The 20,738-nt window shown below is 36.9% G+C and overlaps 1 protein-coding gene and 1 pseudogene across 2 annotated transcripts; one reads left to right on the top strand and one right to left on the bottom strand.

The window, feature by feature from the left end:
- Nucleotides 1-3: 3 nt before the first annotated feature.
- LOC148957394 (uncharacterized) lies at nucleotides 4-20,319 on the top strand (annotated as a pseudogene). Its single transcript, XR_016145236.1, has 2 exons — nucleotides 4-1,725; nucleotides 9,194-20,319. The product of XR_016145236.1 is annotated as an uncharacterized LOC148957394 (transcript).
- LOC135694310 (uncharacterized) lies at nucleotides 2,798-9,199 on the bottom strand. Its single transcript, XM_089115409.1, is given in 2 exon segments — nucleotides 2,798-3,099; nucleotides 6,758-9,199. Coding segments are annotated over 2 exon segments (945 nt in total). The 5' UTR covers nucleotides 7,540-9,199; the 3' UTR covers nucleotides 2,798-2,936.
- Nucleotides 20,320-20,738: the final 419 nt, after the last annotated feature.

Genomic DNA, 20,738 nt, shown 5'->3' with positions numbered 1-20,738 from the left:
TTTCCTGTTATGATTCACAACGTGCCTGTCACAACCCATTGGAATTTGGCGCCAAATTCAGTTTACTCGAAGCTGCAGAATGGCGAACAATCTATTCATCATGCTCGAGGAAAATATGGAAGATGTAGAGGACTACCTTCTATTACATCATGGTCACCCAAACAACGTTAATCTTCATTTAGAGCTTCCATATTTTAAATATGAGCGTTTTAGCTTGGAAGATTTGGCCGAAGAGGAGTGCTCTGTTGAAATGCACTTTAAAAAACAGGACATTTACAACCTTCTGCAAGCCCTTCATCTGCCAGAGGTTTATTGCTGCTACAATGGTGGTTGAAGAACTTTGTGTCTGTTTGAAGCGTTTCACGTATCCCTGTCGCTACGCGGATTTAGTCCCAAGGTTCGGAAGGCCTGTTCCACAGCTATGCATGATCTTCAGCTCGGTAATTGATGATATTTTCGACAGCTTTTCCCATCTTTTGAGCGACCTGACCAACCATGGCTTTCGAGAGAGAATCTCCAGTCATTTGCTGATGCAATACATAACAAAGGTGCTGCATTGGACAACTGCTGGGGATTTGTTGATGGCACTGTCAGGCCTATTTGCAGGCCAACCAGGAATCAAAGAGCTGTCTACAATGGGCACAAAAGGGTTCATGCACTCAAGTTTCAGTCAGTTGTGGCTCCCAATGGTATGATTGCTAACCTTTTTGGGCCTGTTGAAGGTAGAAGACATGACAGCAGGCTTCTTGTAATGTCTGGTTTATTGGAGCAGCTGGAACAACACTCCTTTTCCCCAGATGGTGTAGCTCTTTGCATTTATGGTGACCCTGCTTACCCACATCGTGTTCACCTCCAGCGCACGTTTGCAAGAAGAGCAGAACTCGCACCAAATGAGCTGGCTTTTAATCAATCAATGAGCCAAGTCCGAATTTCTGTTAAATGGCTGTTTGGGGACATCATTAACTACTTCAAGTTTTTGGATTTCAAAAAAAATCTCAAGATTGGCCTCAGTTCTGTTGGAAAGTTTTATGTTGTTGGTGCATTGTTAAGAAATGCTTTAACATGCTTGTATGGCAACAACACTGCAAAATTCTTTGAAGTCATCCCTCTAACACTGAATGAGTACTTCTTGTAGATCTACTTGGCAATCCACCGAACTTGAAGAGAAGAAAGATGATATCAGCCAGATGTTCACAGATAAAAAAAGTTTTTTAAAAGCTACCGCATTTCCAATGTTATGTACCTCAGTAACACCACACAAAATATTTGCACACATTAGACAAATTTTTAAAGAAAGACTTAGAATGATATTTCCACAAAAAGAAGCTGAGAGAAAAAACAGGCTACCCTTGCGTACATGTTTTTTTCTGGAAGTATACTTTTATCCTGGTGTTTTTTGTATATTTTTTGTAACATTGATATGTACCTATTTGCTGTAATCCACCCACAGTTAGAAATATGACTTGATGTTTGAAATAGTAGCGGAATATGAAAATTTTTCAGAAAAGAATTCATCAAAGATGACATGCAGAACTCTTAAGCTCGGTCATTAGTTTGATATTGGGTACTCCAGTTTCTTATCCTCCTTTTTCAAAAATTTAATGCTCATTGTTTCTTGAGAGTTTCTTAATTATTTCAATATTTTGGAGCCCTCTATTTGATTTTCCATTCTTGGAAATTGCCAAGCACAAATTTGTTGGGGAGAATCAATTGAAGTTGCAAATGGTGAGACTTCCTTGGTTTCAAATGCACTTTACATCTCTTTCAAAAAATTCACTCCCATTATAATGCTGTACATAGATGAGGGTAATTTATTTTATTCTCTGTCTATAGTTGTATCATATAGATGAATTTTTATGAGAGCCCTTTCTATTAACTATCTAAATTGTTTACTGATTTTCCAGTATTTGTTTCTTATGAAAATTTGCATGTTTTCAATTTGGATGTTTGCCTCTTCATGACAAACAATCAGATAATGCTATAGAAATACAGCAAGAAAGTTTTGGATTTTGACTGACGTAAATGTGATATAAAAGGTTGATATTGAGGTCATACAGATATAATTGAAAGCATTGAAAATGTACTATCATACAAACCAAGAATGTTGCTTGTTTATGAATATAAAATATAATTTTAACCAAATATTTCATTAACCAGCCCCCTAAGCAGCAAGTTTGTCATCTAGCTAAGCAATAAATTTGCCATCTTCCTCGCAAACATCTTCTACACTTAACAGATTTCTCAAGAATTTTTGTTAGTTTTTAAAATGGTGAAACTAAAACTGTGTCTTGCATAGTTGATTGGATGAAAAGAATCAGTGTTCACTGGTTTGTTATTTAGTGCTTTGTAGATATTTACTGTATATGTTTTTAGTGTAAAGAATAGAACAGTTTTAAGTGGTACTTTCCTGATAATGACAGTCAGTTAACTCATAAAGAAATTCTTGGAGAACCAAGTACAGTTTCTAGGATTGTAATTGCCTAATTGAGTTATGCACAAAAGGCCTAAATCATTAAAGATACAAGATACTTTACAAAATTCATGGATAACAAACAAATGATGTAAAACTCAACACATTTAGATCAAATTGATTCCTTTAAACTTTTGGAGCTTATATAGAAGCTGTCTTAATATTTAAAAATTGATATCTGTAAAAAAGGTGTTTTTTAAATCTAGTAGCAAAATAGTGGCAAGGTTTATTAAACAGAAGGTCTTGTTTAATATGTTGATTCTAGAGAGGCTTATTTAGGAAAATATTTCAATTTTAGTGTCAATATGACTAAAATTTAAGTAAATTTGTCCAACAGCTTATTGACAACATCAAGCAGCAGTTGGTTCTGATGCTGCATTTGCCCTTGCTGCTGCTGAAACATGACCATCATATCCCTGTCCCTATTTGCCCTTGCCTCATTATTTGTTTCCTTCATTTCTAGCTCTCACTTCTTAACTTCCCATTCTCTCTCCTTCTCTTTTTCTTTTATCTCAATCTCTTTCTCTTTTATCTTAATTTCCTTTTCTTTTACCTCAATCTCTCTTCTTCTCAATTCAAACTCTTCTCTTTTTAGTTGCCGACAAGGCTTACCGAATCGGATAAGGATAAAGAATTAGTTGATACACTGAAAGCCTTTTGGGAAGTAGAAAATACCGGGTTAGATTGTAACAAGTTTTACCGAATCGGATAAGGATAAAGAATTAGTTGATACACTGAAAGCCTTTTGGGAAGTAGAAAATACCGGGTTAGATTGTAACAAGTTAGTTGATAGTAACGAAACGGATAAATTTTGTGACATAAGGGTACAAGGAGATCGTTACGAAGTAGGATTACCATGGAAACCGACGGAGCCAAAAAATATGGTAAATAATTTTGAGCAGTGCAAGACTCGGTTGAACTCGTTACATTCTCGTTTGATTAAGGATCCCGAACTGATGCGAGAGTACGATGGTATATTTAAGGAGCAACTCGCTCAAGGTATAATCGAAAAGGTGCCCTCTTCGGAATTAGATAATGACAACGTTAGATTTATGCCACATTTTGGAGTTATTCGCAAGGACAGAGTTACGAGTAAGGTCAGGGTAGTTTTTGATGCGAGTGCAAAAATGGAAACCGAGAATTTGTCGTTAAACGATCGTTTAGAACGAGGGCCTAATTTGATTCCTATGTTGTTTGATGTTCTAGTTAAGTTTCGAACTAAGGTCATTGCACTTACTGCTGATATCGAGAAAGCCTTTCTTCAGATAGGTATTAAACAGGAGGACCGTGATTTTCTCAGGTTTTTGTGGTATGATGAGCCACAGTCTGCAAATCGCTCGATTGTCCAGCTGCGTTATGCGCGTTTGCCCTTTGGCCTACGGCCGTCCCCTGCTGTTTTGGGAAGTGTTTTGTTGCAACATGTGTCATCATACCAAGAGAAAAACCCTGAGATTGTCAAGGTACTCAAGGGTTTATTTGTTGACGATCTGTCAACGGGTGGAGAGACAGTAGACAAGGCTTACGAAATTTATCAACAGTCAAAACAGGTAATGAAGGAAGGAAATTTTAACCTTCGTAAATGGAATTCGAATTCGCAGGAGTTAATAGAACGCATCCGAAAATCTGAAGGTCAAGCAACAACCGGGGGGTCAGACCCAAAGTTAGGCGAAGAGGATCAGTCTTACGTACAATCGTGTATAGGTCTTAGTGCAGATAATGAAACTGTGAAAATATTAGGGTTGCACTGGAACTCCTCGTCGGATGAAATCTGTTATGATTTTACGGAGATTACGCAATTAGCTAAAACACTTCCAGCAACTAAACGTTCACTGCTAAGATTAACCGCTAAAATATTCGATCCGTTAGGAATTTTGAGCGTATTTACGGTTAGAATGAAGGCCATGTTTCAATCGTTATGTTTACAGAAAGTAGCTTGGGATGAGGAATTACAGGGAAGTGCTAGGTTAGAATTTAATGCATTTCTTTCCAAGCTACAACAGTTAAGTAAGGTTAGAATACCAAGGTGTCTTATCAACGGGTTGAGTGTACGCTCATATCAGATTCACGGCTTCTCGGACGCTAGCGAGCAAGCCTATGCTTGTGTCGTTTATTTGCGCACAGAATATGAAAACGGAGAAGTAGATTGTAGAATTATTGCGTCGAAAGCAAGAGTAGCACCCATCAAACAGGTAACTATCCCGAAATTAGAGTTGATGGGGGCCCTGTTATTAGCAGAGTTGATGGATACAATTCGTACTGTTTTGCTTGAAGAATTAGATCCGGCGAAAATCACAAGTTTTTATTGGGTGGATTCCTTAGTAGCACTCTGCTGGATAAAAAACAGTAAGCCCTGGAAACAGTTTGTAAGGAACCGGGTCCACAAAATTCTAGAACTAACAGACAGGTCAGAATGGAAGTTTTGTCCAGGTGTCTTAAACCCAGCAGATTTACCCTCGCGCGGGCTTTGCGGAAAGGACCTTTCAAGGAATGTGTTTTGGTTTGAAGGTCCCGAGTTCTTGAAGCAAAGAATTGAATTGTGGCCATCCATTGATATAACTGACAAGGAAGCCCACGAAATTGCCTTGAAGGAGGAAGCCAACAATTCTCACATGATAACACACACGTTGTCTAGTTCGACGGATGTTTTGAGTATACAGAATTTAGTAAACATAGAACGATTTGGGAGTAAACGTAAGCTTCTTGGCACCCTGGCTTGGGTTTTCAGATTCGTAGGAAACTGTAAGGCATCGTTAACTAACCAAACCCCCGATTTAAATGAGGAGTTAAGAAACGAAGAAATTGAACGAGCAGAATACAAATTGTTAAGTTACATTCAAAGAGAAGAATTTTCAGAAGAGTATGAATATTTGCGTGGTAAAATGGTAACCAAGCCTCCTTTAAAAGTTAAGCAATTCAATTTGTTTTTAGATAACAACGGCGTAATAAGAGCGAGATCTCGGATAACCAACGCTTCTGTTCCAGATTCTACGAAAACGCCAATTTTGTTACGTCCCTATAACTGGTATTCAAAGTTGGTGATAAAAGAATATCATGCTATTGTATTGCATAGTGGCGAACGTGACACGTTAAACGAAATTCGCCAACGTTATTGGATTTTAAGAGGTAGAGAAGCAGTAAAGAAATTTAAAAGGTCGTGTACTGTTTGCATATGGATTGATAGGCACACAATTAAGTCTACTCTAGCCCCAGACCTCCCAGATTCACTTGTAGATGATGGACCACCTTTTACTAACACGGGTTTAGATTTTGCGGGACCCTTGCTTATTAAGGGTAAGAATCCGTCAAGTAAGGAATTAAGTAAATCATAAATTTGTATCTACACATGCTTTTCAACTAGAGCCATACATTTAGAATTGGTAGATAGCCTGAATGTACCCTCGTTTTTTCTTTCATTTCGTAGATTTTGTGCTCGTAGAGGATTGCCGCGTAAATTATATAGCGACAACGCTAAGACGTTTAAGGCTGCTTCTAAAGAGGTAAAGCAGATTCTTAATTCGAAAAACGTGAAAAGCATGATCGTAGATAAAGGCGTCGATTGGGAATTCATAGTACCAAAAAGCCCATGGATGGGTGGAGCCTGGGAAAGATTAATCAGATCGGTAAAACGTACCTTGCATAAAATGGTGGGTAGAGCGCGACTAACTTTTGATGAATTAAATACGTTACTGGTTGAGATAGAATCGGTAATTAATTCTCGTCCTTTAACATACGTTTATGATGATACAGAAGGGGTTACATATCCATTAACACCGTCACAGTTACTTTATGGTAGAAATGTTACATTGTCGCCAAATGATAGTTATTTAACAGTAATTAGCACTCAAGAAACATTAACGAAACGTATCAAATACCATCGAAAGTTATTATCGGAATTCGCCAAAAGATGGAAAAATGAGTATCTGCCTAGTCTTCGTGAGATAGCAAATCGAAATGAACTTAACGAAAGCATTGTATCGTTGGGTGATATTGTTATTGTAAAAAATGAACAGACTAAGCGTTCGTTTTGGAAAATAGGAAAGGTGGTAGAATTGAAGCCTAGTAGAGACGGTAAAATTCGTTCAGTAAAATTGAAAGTGTCTACGGATAACGGAACTACGTATTTAGTACGTCCATTACAATGTTTGGTGCCCTTAGAGGTAAAATCAAATGTATTGACTTAATTGTATGCTTTTTTGTGTTAAAGTTGACTACAGGGGTAGCCAACGGGGGGAGTGTTATGTTCGATTGCTTTAGCTGCATAAATTATAATTATGTATTACTCGTTACCAGCTCTCCAGTGATTGATGTTGAAATGTAGTTAGAGATGGAGGGCGGATAATGTTATGTTCTGTTAATAAATAAAGATATAGCAAACGATGTTGTGTTTTAATGTTTCCAACCTGAACAACAATATAAAACCGATCTCTCTCAGTCTTTTCTCGCATATAGTTGATCACCTCTTTGTCCCCATCAGCCTTTCTTCTTTTTCTCCCACCTTCCTGACACTCTCTCTCCCTTGTCTCTCCCAATCTTTCCATAGAGCGTTTTCTTACAGATTCAGCTGTTTCTTTCTCCTTTTCTGCAACTCTCTCACCAGCCCTGGCCATTTCACTCTGTGCTTCATCCCTCCTTTCAATAATGTCCTGAATCGCTTGCTCCAATTCAGTTGGCTCTGGTGGGCTGATACCACTCTCTTCTTCTGACATCTTTTTTTTAAAGCCTCGTTTAAGCTTCAAAAATCGGTCCCTCACTGCTCTTTGATCAACAGAGAAACGTGGTTCAAATATCTTATTTAAAATGGTAGCCACCTTATCCCAAACGTGACCACGCTCTCAAGTACCCATTTTAAAATGAAAGAGCTCCTCAACAAGGATCTCTCTACAGAGCAGTGTGTCATACTCTAAGGTCCATGTCATTTTTGGCCTAATTAATAGAACATAAGAATAGAAAAAAGACAATAAGCACTCATATCTGATCCAAATCATGAATAAATTTATATTTGCAAATTTCAGACTAATAAACAATTGTACCACAATCAACAACACATAATCAAAATTTAGTGGCAACATGGAATATAATGGATTTCTTAATGACAATTTTCATTTTGTTGGATTTTAAGGAAAAACGGTAAAATACATTTCTTAAAATAAATGAACAGCTACTTTCAGTTAAGATATGAATAACAAAAAAATAGCACTGTCACACTATAACTTCTTTTGCATAAATTTAGAAAGAAATCATTTAGGGCTAGCCCATTAGCTTAGTAGAACGCCTGACATTATTTTTACTATTTGCCTCAACTCAACCGTTTTTAAAATCTGTAGATTAATTATACTACAATGTTCACAAACGTTTGGTTCTTTGCCTCGTGGGGTCCTTGAGAATTCATCTCACAGCTTCTTCGTGAATGGGCCTACAAAAGTGAGAAATATTACTTAAAATCTAACCAAAATACATTATCAGATGCAAAAAGAATAAAATCGCCGAATTTAACAAAATCAACATAGTGTACTTACGATTTAAATGTCCGGGTTGTCCTCACAACATAAAAATCGAAAATCTGGGTTGTGAAATTGGCCTCCACGAGCTGGATTGGAAAAACATGAGATGGTCGCGCTAGTTACTAGACTCCCCCAGCTCGTCTTGACCTGTCGCATCGTGTTTCTCAAACTCTCTAATAAGTCTTACGGGAGGGACGCAGAGTTTACTAATTCAGAAACTATAGAGTTTAATCAGTTTTTGTCTAGAATAAAGTTGTTAAGATCTGTGGCATGGGTATTTTGGTTCATTGCTAACATTAAGGCAAGAATTAAAAAGTTTGAACCAGAGGTAAGTAGTCAAGTAACGACAGAAGAAATAGAGAAGGCTGAAAATTATGTTCTGAAAGTCGTTCAAGGTAAGGCTTTTGCTAAGGAAATTGAATGTCTTCGTGAAAAAAGGATTTCAAAGTTACCTTTGATTAATCAGCTCAATTTGTTTATTGATGAGGAACAAGTATTATGTTGCAAGTCACGACTTGGCAATGCAGCTTTCACAGATGTGGAAAAAAGCCTATTATTTTGCCATCAAAATGTTACTATTCTGAACTTGTAGTGCATGAAGCACACTTGAAGGTATTTCATGATGGCATTGGAGAGACGCTAAGTTCTATAAGGGAACGTTATTGGATATTAAGAGGCAGAGAGATAGTCAAGAAGATATTAAGAAGGTGCTTACCGTGTAAAAGAATTGAAGGACTGCCATTTAAATGTAATATCACTCCAGACCTTCCGGAATTTAGAGTAGATGATAGTCCACCATTTAGTAATACAGGAGTTGATTTTGTGGGTCCACTTTATGTAAAGGGCGTAGACAAAAAGCGTGAAGCGTTGTTTGATCAAGAATATAGGACGCGCATTCCTAAGTTTTCAGGAATTAAACACCATTTTAGTTGAAATAGAAGCTGTCATAAATTCAAGGCCACTTACCTATATGCATCTTGATTTAAGGGGAATATCGTATCCTTTGACACTGCCACAACTTGTAAATGGAAGAAATTTAGCACAATCTTCTAACCATAGACATGCAGAAATTCTTAGCACATATGAAGCCTGGTCCAACAGGCAAGGTACCATCATAAATTGTTAGCAAGATTCACTCGGCGTTGGAAAAAGGAATATCTTGTAGGACTTATGGAAGTCTTTAAATCGAAACAGATTCCTAATAGTATTTCTATATCTGCAGGAGATGTAGTTCTATTGAAGAATGAGCAGACAAAAAGGTGCTTTTGGAAAATGGGAAAAATTACAGAATTGTTGCCAGGAAAAGAAGGGTATGTTAGAGCGGCAAGGCTTGAGATCCCTACGGAAACAGGAGGTAAACGTGTATTTACTCGCTCAATTAAACATCTGATTCCATTAGAACTCCATGTAGGTAAAAACATCGAAGAGTCTTCTAACAACGAAGATATGCATTTGTGCAAGATCAGCGAATTACCACAAAAGGACATGCAGACTCTCGATAGGCCAAGGCGCAATGTTGCAATAATAGGAGAACTGAACCGACATTATAAAGTTTTGTAGTTTTATATCGCATTTATACTGCTTTGTTTTGTTATGTTATGTTGATGTTTCTTATTGCAACAAGCTGTTATTAAATTTGAACTATATTGTGTAATTTAGATCAGAATAGGTGATCAACCCCCGGGAGTGTGTTGTAAAGTACTGCGTAGCGGCATGCGCAGCGGATTGCAGCTCAGCACGTGGGAGGTGATTAGATTAGATTGGAGTAGGGAGTAGGAACATGCGGTGTTGTAAAGTGATTGCAGTTATAAATATTTAGTGTAACGAGAATTGAGCCTTGTTATGTGCGATTCGTTCACTAATAAAACCATCCTTGACTAACGTGTCATTTCCAACCCAGCGTGTCTTATTTTACGTGCAGAGAACACGGAGCCAGTGAGAGAGACAGTGTGTTGCCTGTGTAACTCTGATGTGAACTGAACTGAACTGACTTACATAAAAATTAACATGCTTATATACAGAAATGAATATCTAAAATTAACACGAATGATGTAAGGAAAACAAAGGATAGGAAGGGCTAGGCTAAGTGTGAATAGTTTATGAATTGAGATTTAGGTAGATGTGTAGGGTTGATGAGGGCCTAAACAAAAGAGAGGAAATGTTGACATAGTGATATGCTCGTAGCGTGTAGTGATGAGGTAGTGATGTGAAGAAATTACTGTAGGTAAAATAAACAAAGTAAAAATGGATGGCGATAGTTGAGGAAAAATTAGAATGAATGGAATCACTACAAATATATAAAAAGGTTTTGTTGATAATATGCAAAGGGTGTTTTCGCTCTTAATTCTCTGCGTAGCCCGGTCCACGGTTTAAAGTTTATAACATAATTATTATAGCCTGTACTATAAGTAGTTTAATAGACATGACATGACCTTTAATAGACATGAGTCAGAAATCATTTTCTAATTGGGGTAATTTCAGAATTTGTAAGCTGTTTCAAAATCAATTATTGTATAGACCAGATTAATAGAGTCCTTCCCATGGAATGTGGTTGACCTTTTCTGAAGAAACCCATTTTTAATCTCAAATTTAGACTTAAGACTTAAATACATAAAAAACCTTTTTTCAGGGGTAGGACCTCAATGAGTCTATATCTTCCCCCCTTCTAACAAGAATTCGGTTCCCAGCTGCCCCTGAGTAAAAAACAAGGGAACTTTCATGCGAAGCATGCGCAGTGACACGGAATTGATGACTGACACTATAAAAAAGCCTCTCCCCAACTTTAGATTAAACCTTGTTTTCAATTGTAACCAAAAAGTTTCTTTCCTGACTGTTAACACTAGAGAAAACAAGCATGTGTTGGGAACAGAACCAAAGAGTTTGGCATTTACCAAAGAAGAACAGAGCCATTCCAAAACTAGAATTGAACCAAGATGCCTAGTGTAAATGGAAGAGCTATCGTCGCTTTTTCAGGCACTGAACCAAAGAGTTCTGTTCTTTTTTCTGTAGTGTGAACGGGGTCTCATTTAACCCTTGGAATTCAAGTTAATTGAGTGCATTTGAATTCTTAGACAAACCTATCGGTGCAATAACGCTTAAACCATGTATTTCTGAAAGTATGGTAAGAAGATGGAGACACCATTGGTCTTTCATAGACACCCAATTGTCAGCTTCCATTTGAATGGGTAACATTTGAATATTCAAATTTTTGTCTATAAAATGTTTTCAGATAAAAATGCCTGGAAATTATTAGTCGGGAATGATGTCCTAAACGAAAGTTACAGTTTTCCAAAGTCAGAATTTTGAGTAATTTCACAGAAATATTTTGCATTCAATTGTGATGTCAAGATGATGACTTGGCATGTGAGTACTCAATCAAAAGTATTCAAAACAGATAAGCGTGAGGAATAGTGTGACTGCAAAAAGATTGTTGGAGGCTGTTCTTTGTGTTGCTGGTGGGCCAAACAACAAAAGCTGTAAGAAGTTATATCCTTTCACAAATATCCAAAAAAAACTCTTTACCCAGAAAGATTCGTGAGACTGGTGTGCTTTGTACATAGGCACAAGAAAGACTGTCAGCCGTTGAAAAGTTCAATCTGTTGCTCTAAACATTTTGATGATGCCTGCTACAATATGAACAGAGACGTCGCTAGAAGCCTTGGTTTTGAATCCAAAGTTAAATGAGCTTGCTGTTCTAACTATTGATGTAGCAAATAGACAGGCAGCACCTACAGAAATGACACATCGTGAATGAAAGCCGGGGTGCATTTTGGCCAATCATTATAGGCCTATGACCTATAAATCCTCTACTCGCCAAAGTTGATCAATCGGATATTATTATTTTGCATTTCAGTGCAATATAAATTTAAACATATTTCAATGGACTACGACTAGAGCGTCATTTCTTATTCTTAGATATTCAAAGACAAAGAATCTAGCGTTGAAGATTGTTTGGAAGATGCCAGTTCTAGTGCTGAACAGGACATTTGGCCAGACAATTGCCAAATGCTGCAAGGAAGATTTAAACCAATGAAAACTCAGATATGGAAGTTGAAAAAAAAATTGAAGGATTCTCAGGGGGTTTACATTAAGTGTTTATTTTACATTTATATTTTACATACACTTCCGCTTTTATCATCATCTGTGCTTCACACTTGTGAAGCTTTGTTTACATGTCTTGTGGAGCTTTCTTTGAATATCTCATGGAGATTTGTTTACATGTATTGTGGAGCGCAAGTGGAGTCCACATGGAGATTTCTTTACAAGTCAAGTCTCTGAAACAGAGGCGTTGTTATGGGGGGTAGTAGCGGCTAAAGGTATGGGACTTGGGCTCTGTGACAATTACAAACCATATATATATCAAATTATTACAAGTTCTATTTACATCGCAAAAAGCTACTACGTTCCGCCTCTGGTTTGGAATCAACTGCCTGTAACTGTAACTTAATCAGAAAGAAAAGCAATGCACCAAAACAATGCTTTTGTTAAAACTTTTAGAGAATCTATGAAATCTTTTTCAACAACCGTATTTAATTTCCCAAGTCTTTCAAGAGTCTGGAGGCCCTGGTCACATAAAAATTACTTAGAGTGCATTGCACCCTATATCCTGGGATTGTGCTTGAAGCATTGAGGCAAAAACAAATGGTCCCTTCTTGCCAGCAGATCTTTGGCATATTTTCCCAATACTTTTGTCCTGGTTCATCAAACTGGTCAACATTTGAAAAAAAGAAGTTTTAAGTGGGGTTTAACAATAATACTTTTCGGATATTAATAGACAGTACAAAAATTTGGGAATAGAGTATATTCAAATTTCAGCATGATTGTTCTAGTTTAAATAGACCCTTGATTTTGAGACCTTCCTCCTCTTAGTAAATGAAAAAATACTTGAATATTTAGACAATGTTTTAGTAAAACAATGATAAAAGAAAATTGATTATTTTTCTGGAAAACATTTCACTCTTCAAACAAGGAAACGTCAGCCTTTTCCCAAATATATACATGTTTATATTAAATAAAATTAATTTATAAAAAATGTGATAACATAGGATTTTTCTTAAGAGAGTGGAATCTGGAACACATCCTTTAAAGGAACCAAAGTTTTTGGAATTCTACTTCATGCTGGCAGTGCTGTTTGGGTTGTTCTGCTATTGCAGGAGTGAAAACCCAACTTGCCAAATGAAGTCAAATAGAACCATGGTGACTGTTATCCAGAGACGTAACCACTGTGGAATAATTTTCACATGGTGAAGCCAACCATATAATTTTTGAAAATTCCCAGCAGGAAACTTCATGCTAAGTTTTGGAATATTAATGTCTGGAGTTAGCATAAATCGGGTTTTCTTGATGTTTAATCACATGGGAATGTCAGTGATTTGCACAAGATCCTTCTTAGGTCACCAAAATCGCTTTCTCTTCCCATCTGTTTTGTTACACAATGGAAAAAAGTCAACAAATGATTGAACAGCTAAAGAACAGTAAAAGATACAATGTGGTTTGGAGATGGAAGGTTTGACTCAATGGGGCATAATGCCAAATTTTGAGGGTAAACGGTGTTTTTACACAGCATCTCCAAATTGGTTCACTTTGAATTTTTGCAGGTAATTGTGGGTACCTACAAGAAATTCTTTTCAGTTGTCTATAACCGAAGGTAACAGCAGAGCTTTGTTTGAAAATCAATCATGTAATATATGAAAGAGATCTGTATTTCTATAAATAAAATCAGTTTCCTTTATAAATTTGATTCCGAAATTATCAAAATATGTTTCTCACTTTTCAGTCAAATAAAGGCTAAAGTAGCAATGCAATGGAACTGGAGGGTGCGAAACCTTCCTTTCAAAATATTACCAGTAAAGGAATGCTTATAAAAAGACAATCGCATCAATGATAGACATAGAGATATAGCAAAATGGCTACGCATCTCTGAACCTTCCACTCAGCATTACCATGATTTTTGGCATGTTTGCAAAAGTATCACCAAAAAAATTATCCAAGCAGGCAATGAAAAAGGGAATGAGGTATTGGCTCAAAGGTATTCGTGATCTCCCTATTGGTGTGCACTGTCAACCATTTTGCATTCCCCCTTTTTGGATACCTGTAATGGATTCGTTATGGCTTGTTAAAAGAGCGATTTAAATGGTGACTCGATCGTCTGACGAAGAACAAAACGCCTCAAGGAACCTCCCTTTTGCAGTCTACAAAAAACATAAACGTGATTAGATTAGCTTCCAAGCGACTTTACATAGTTGCATCGAATATATTGGTTTAGTCACACGGAAACCATATTGTAACAACATTAATTGGCACAAGAAAATGTACAGCCTCCCAAAATGTACGAAAGCGCATGACCATCATGGATATTCTTCCACCATTTAGTCACCGATGTTTTGCATGTTCAAAGAAAATATTGGCATTTATATGTTAAATTCTCTCTGGTAGATCTACTGTAAAGGTTGTCAATGATTTTTTCAAAGTTTGGTTAAGGAAGTCCATCCCAATATGCTAGCCAATCAGGGGTTTTTTCTTTCTAATTGCTGCATATTAATAATAATGATGTTACATGTCGGTATATAAGCGAGTGTGGTAGTGGAATAGCACATTCAGGTTGGATACCCTATTTATTGGATACCCTAATAAATATGGAATACGTGATTCAAAGTGGTGTTGCAACACGTAGTTGGGGAATTCATGGAGAAGGAGTCAAGGAAACAGGAAAAAGATCTAAAGCAAAGTTCTGGAAGATTGATATATCCGGGAAACAAAACTGCCGCATAAGCTGTCCAAAGGAGGAGACTAACAACTTGGTCAGTATTTTCTTCCAATTTTACATATGAATGTAGATCTAGAAGCATTCAATCTTTTTGTTATTTCAGCGAAAACTTCATTTCCCTTCAATTATAACTTACACAAAATTTACTTTTATTATACAACCCATCTCTCGCAACTATCCTACAATCTTAATTACGAAGCTTTTTATCTAAATAGCAGCACACTGAGCATGCATAGGTAATACACACATATAGCAATTACATCCGTCTACACTTGGAGACTGTGATTTCGTTATCTTGTGAAATATTTGTCCTGATTCATTAATAACATTTTTCCTAAAGAGACTTTTGAAAATCACAGGTGGCAGTATTTCCTGGCTCACAGTTACACCCACTAGTGCAAGGGGATGTTCCATGTCCCAAGGATTGGTGTGTTAATTCAACGCCCGGTTGATGTTTCTGGCACGTTGAGCAAGAAGTTTTGGCTGCAAAATTCCCTACAGGGGCGACCCCAAACACAGCTGCATTACTCGTTGGTACGAATGATATATTGCAACATGTTATGGTTGATCGTGCGAGGAATGATTTCTATGGGTTGCTTGTCACTGTGCAGCAAAAGTTCTCCAAAGCAAATGTTAGAAAGGCTATCCTCACATTTTTTGGTAAAACTATCTGTCTTTGAGTTTTGATTTTCACGTGTCGAATAAAATAAAAAGTATCATTATCATTTCTTAATGATTGTGAAAAGGCTCAGGTAACATAAATTTGTTCTTTAGGGGAGCATTCTTTTTTCATTTTCTTATGGTCTGTTTGAGAACTGTGTTCCTGTCGTTAGTCACATCTGCAAATAAAAGTTCTAGCAGGTAAAACCTCTTTGCAATGTGCAGTTCACAGCATTTATTTTTTATTATCAAACACAGATTATTGCCGTATCAATATTGCCGCGGCTTGATGAATTTTGGATTCGAGAGGAGCTATATGGCAAGATGATGGCCGAAGAGTGCAAGAAGCTTGAAATCCAGTACCTGGACATGAAGCCAAATTTTCAAATTGGAGGATTGCCGTTTGAGGTCATAGAAAGATGGCGTCCATATAAGCAAGGACAAGGGGCTGCCGTTGTTGGTAACGCTTGTATCGCGGGCAGTCCTTCATCCCAGTGTAGAATGTTTCCAGGAGGTCGTTGCAAAAGCTTCACCACCAATGCAGTGCCCTAATTGTCTTTGACGGGAACTTCAGCACCATCATCCACAAGGTAAACTGATGTTCTGTTTCTGTTGTATTTTTTGCATGTTTGTTACTTTCTCCCAGGGATGCTGGCCAGGGGGCGCAGGGGTTTTTAAAATACCGTCAGACAAAACCAGACACATCAACTTATATTTATAAACCTGCTATTTTTTAATGTGAAGGTGTTTGCAGAACTCTGTTATACTGTACAGTTTAGGCATTAACTCTTTATAATTTGTTTATTCAAATCATAGCACGCTTTTGTTTTAATTGATAAAGATATTAAACTATGCATCTGTCTCTAAAATATCTATAATTGAAAGCAAGCTACAATTTTTTAAAATATTTTAGAAAACAGAGTTGCAAGAAAGGGGATCGAGACAAGTTGACCACTCTCTGTTTCCTGACCATGAGTATTTCAAACCCAATACAATTAAGGAAGTGATTATAGTAAGCCTGAAACTCTTTACCTGAGATAAATTGCTACCCCCCCCCCCCCCTTTTTTTGTGGAAGTAGTGAACATTAAACCAAACACTAGGATAGTGAACAGAGCCCACTGCATAGTAATATATATATACAGAGACTACTAATGCATAGTAGTCGGAATCATCAGTACATGAATATAAAGCGAATCTTTAATTAGCTTCCGCAATTTCAATTTCTCCAAGGACGTGTTAAGGCTGAGAAAAGATGGCCAGGCAAAGTCGATGGAAAAAAACGACCCTTCGGAAGAAGGTAATCCAGTAAGACTGGAGCCCATCTTAAGCGATCTAATTTTTGATTGATCTACAACACACTTTCACGCTTCTTGACTTTCACATGTTTTTTTCAAGATTGTTAATTTTGTTAATATCAAAACACACATGTGGATAAATAACGCACAAAAATACATAGTACATTCGACCTTTTACTGAAATCATCTAATTTGACGTCCAGAGAATTTTGCCAACACATGGGGTCACCAAGGGTCTCTAGACAGGTTCCTGATTGGTCAGTTGCCATTAGTCGTGGTTTTGGATACCTGGAACACAGTTGCCAAATGGACTTCAATCATGAGACATATGTCAAATAAACACACAGATCATCCTGATCCTCTCTACACAGGAACCAATCATGGTTAACTTGAAAGACGTCTATGGATAAAAATTGGCAGGTGCTTTTTTGTTGTGTTTCTGTCTAAAAAATAAAAACATATTTTGTAGCCAAGAAAAAGTTTTTCCATATGGGTTTCGCTTCTACTTTGCTTAAAATTACTTCAAATTAACATAGTTTCAAATTGATAATATATTTTCAAAAATACACATTAAAAAGATAGAATGCATTTTACAGACCCTATGAACTTTGCCTTTACAATAAGTATTTCAACATCACCTGTTTTATGCTGAGAAGCAAGAGCCAATAGCTTTTAATTTTAATACAAATTATCTATACCGGGAAGCAAAGTATATGATGGGTTGAATGTTATCCTTACAAATAAGACCATTGTTGAAGACAAAGTTATCATCAGATGCACAAACAAGTTGTTTTGAAGGTTTTCATTCCACCCTGAATCATTGACATCCAAAGATGACAGATTTGTCATGGATGGGTACAATTTGCAGGTAACTAAGTGTTTTTATAAATGGTATGACTAGTATGGTAAACAAATGATTTCCATTTTCCTCAAATGATGCCAATGCATATGATCTTGTCCAGTAATTTAAAGACATTGACCTGACAGGAAAGAAAATCATCCAAAGACATTGCATTCTTTTAAAGAAACTCTTGCAGTGTGCCATTTCAATGAGAACGTCAATTGACCTCAAGAAAATGTAAGTGGAGAGAAGTGTTACAATGTTGTTTACCTTAAATTCAAACTTGATGAAGAAGCTGTTCATAAAGTTACTGTTCCTCCAAGTTATGATATTTCTATTTTAAAACTTGCACAAATCTATATTAAGAATAATGTAATAAAGAAATACATTAAAACTATTAGCAAACTGGATGTCTGATATGCATTTGATAATGCTACTTCTATTTTTCATCAGGATATGTTAATGACATGCTCTCTTGCTCAGAAGGCGAATTGCAGGAATCATATGCAGCATTCAAAGCGAAGGAGCCTGAACTATTGAATCGCTAGTTTCCGACTCTCAAACAAGAAGCTATTGCACAAAAGTTTAAAGCAGGGTGCTCTGTCTGGATATAAGTTTTCATGTGTAAGAAATGATATTAAGCTATTGCCAGTTGGCGTTTGTTTCATCATCCGATAAGCTAATTTCCAGTTACACTGTGTCAACAAATGCAGTGAAATTTGATTCAATAAACTTGACAGGTGTAAACTTACTGGTTCTGGCTTTTTCCTGCACATCGTTTGTATGAGAGATTATTTTTATCCTTTTATAATCCCCCAACTTGTGTAAGAGCAACTCTATGTGTCATTACCAAATTATCCTCATATTGTGTTACATAAGTGACACAATCAAAAACCATTTTGCCTTCAGCTTCATTTAAACTCTAGAGACAGACGTTGGGGGAAGAAAGAAAGGATTTCATATTGCAGATCGATGTAAATCTCAGAAAGCTCTTGTATTGATTGGGAGAATTCCATTTTCTGAACATCCTTCTTGTCTCGAGAAGGCCATGCTTACACACCAAAAATTAAAACATTGGGATCATGCTGAAATTGATATACTTAATTAATGTTAATAATGGACAAATAATGGAAACATACATAGATAAATTAATAAATAGATCAAAGAAAATCATTCGGTATATAAACAGTTTGTACTCTTTTAATTTTAAACACTGTTTCAAAAATTAATAGGAAAACAGTATAAAACTTCAGAGTTCCTGCACTGCAACTAATTCCTCTTTGCGCACTGTGAAATTTTAAGCTGCCTCTCTGTCACATCCCCTGTATTGTTCGCCCTTGCAATCAACCAAAAATTAAAAACCAGATCTGTTCATTTGGTGTCAAAAACACATAGGTCATATGTTACGTGAGTGTAAATTTATTTATTAGCTTTGCTGTCTCTGTCTAATAATCACTACCCCTCAATCAAGGAAAATTTAGAATTGCACATTTTTCTTAGGAGTACTGTGTTAAGAGCATGTACATGAATATGGTTCCTATAAATAAAAACAAAATGTACATGATGCTCAGATACAGGTCAGGGTCAGGCTTGTGCTCCACACCAGTGGCATAGCCAGGGTTGGAAGATTGGAAGGGCAAAAAGGAGTCCGACAGCAGAGGGTCCGGGGATTTAACTTAGAGAAAATGTTTGCTGGCAACACTCTTAAGATTGAGGGAAAACGCCCTGTTTTGTAAATGCGTTTGGAAAAGCTATAGATTTTTCATGTGTTGATGGTTTTAAAGTGGCTAACCGCCATTCTTCAACTGTCTTTTTATTTCACAATACCTCTAACATTTATATTTGGTGAAAAAAAATGATGGTCCAAAGATGTAAGCAAGTATCTAATAATAACAAGCAGTATCCAGAAGTTTAAAACTAAGTCTGTTATTATTGGAGAAAAAATTTGCAAAATCCTTGATGTTGCATTAATTGCTTCACTCTACTGATTCGAAAGAGGTTTCAGAAGTGAACCGAATTTCTCAAGAAAAGGACCATATCGTTTTCGTACATCTTTAATTTTCGGTTTTATTCCACATACAATTGTTACGTGACTCTACGTTGCTCGTCCCTTACCTAAATTTCGAGAGACTACTCTCTCTCTACTTTAGTGTTTCAATTTGTCTTTTATATGAAATTGCTCCAACTATCCAAAGATACTGATTAATATGCTAATCTTCTTAACTTACGGTTTTTTCTGCGATTTAACCATGTGCCTGTGCACGGTGCAGGATGTTGTGTGCATTTATGGTTCCTTAATTTTCTGCTTCCACGAGTCTATTTAATTTGCTTTATCTGTAAGTATCTAATTTGGTTCCTTAAACATGCGAATAACTAAATTTATACGTACTTATAATTTACTAATTTCCCAATTCCTAATTACAAAATTTTGTTTGTGGAGCGACATTTGATAGCTTCAACCAGATACTTCACTAACATAATAGCTTTTCAATTGTGCATTTTTAACAATATGGAAATTTCACACCAGCTGCCTTGGCAGCCTATTGGTGTCTAGAAACTGTGTTAATGATTATTGCACCCAATGTATTCCCAACGAAGAGTAAGTCACTTTGGAGGACTGTCTGCAGAAAAACCATCAACAAAATGGCAAGATTTGTTCCCAATTTTGACGAGTTCAATGCAATGACTCTATTTGGAATATGCAGACAATTCACAGAGAACATTCCTGCTACAATTGCCTGGTGTGGGCAGAATGGGCTGCTTGCACAAATGATGTCGAGTGAACGCTGCCATGTTGGTGCCTTCAATAGATGCCAGGATGGGGTAACATGGCGATGCCCACAATGTCGAAGAAGGTTTAACATACGCAAGGGGAGTTTCTTTGAAGGTTCGAAGTTGCATTTGTGGCAAATAATAGGGCTTACCTATTTCTAGAGTTTAGACTGTGGACAAAGAAGGGGCCTGTCGCAGAAGCAGGTCCTCAAGGAACTTGAAATCAAAGGCGAACACAAGGTGGTTGATTCGAAGCAATTCTGCGCGATGTCTGAGTGGAGCATTTTCTTAACAATCTGCAACAGATTGACGGACCTGGCCGCTTTGTGGAAATGGATGAGAGCCTGTTCACCAAGAGGAAATACAATTGTGGCAGAATTCTTCCTCAAAACTGGATATTTGGAGGATATGACCCGGTCGACAAAAAAGGGT

Source organism: Rhopilema esculentum, unplaced genomic scaffold (assembly GCF_057945365.1).
Source record: "Rhopilema esculentum isolate cy_ngs unplaced genomic scaffold, ASM5794536v1 HiC_scaffold_30, whole genome shotgun sequence".
NCBI lineage: Eukaryota > Metazoa > Cnidaria > Scyphozoa > Rhizostomeae > Rhizostomatidae > Rhopilema > Rhopilema esculentum.
Note: the sequence above shows the minus strand (reverse complement) of the source record. Positions and strands in the feature narration are given on the sequence as shown.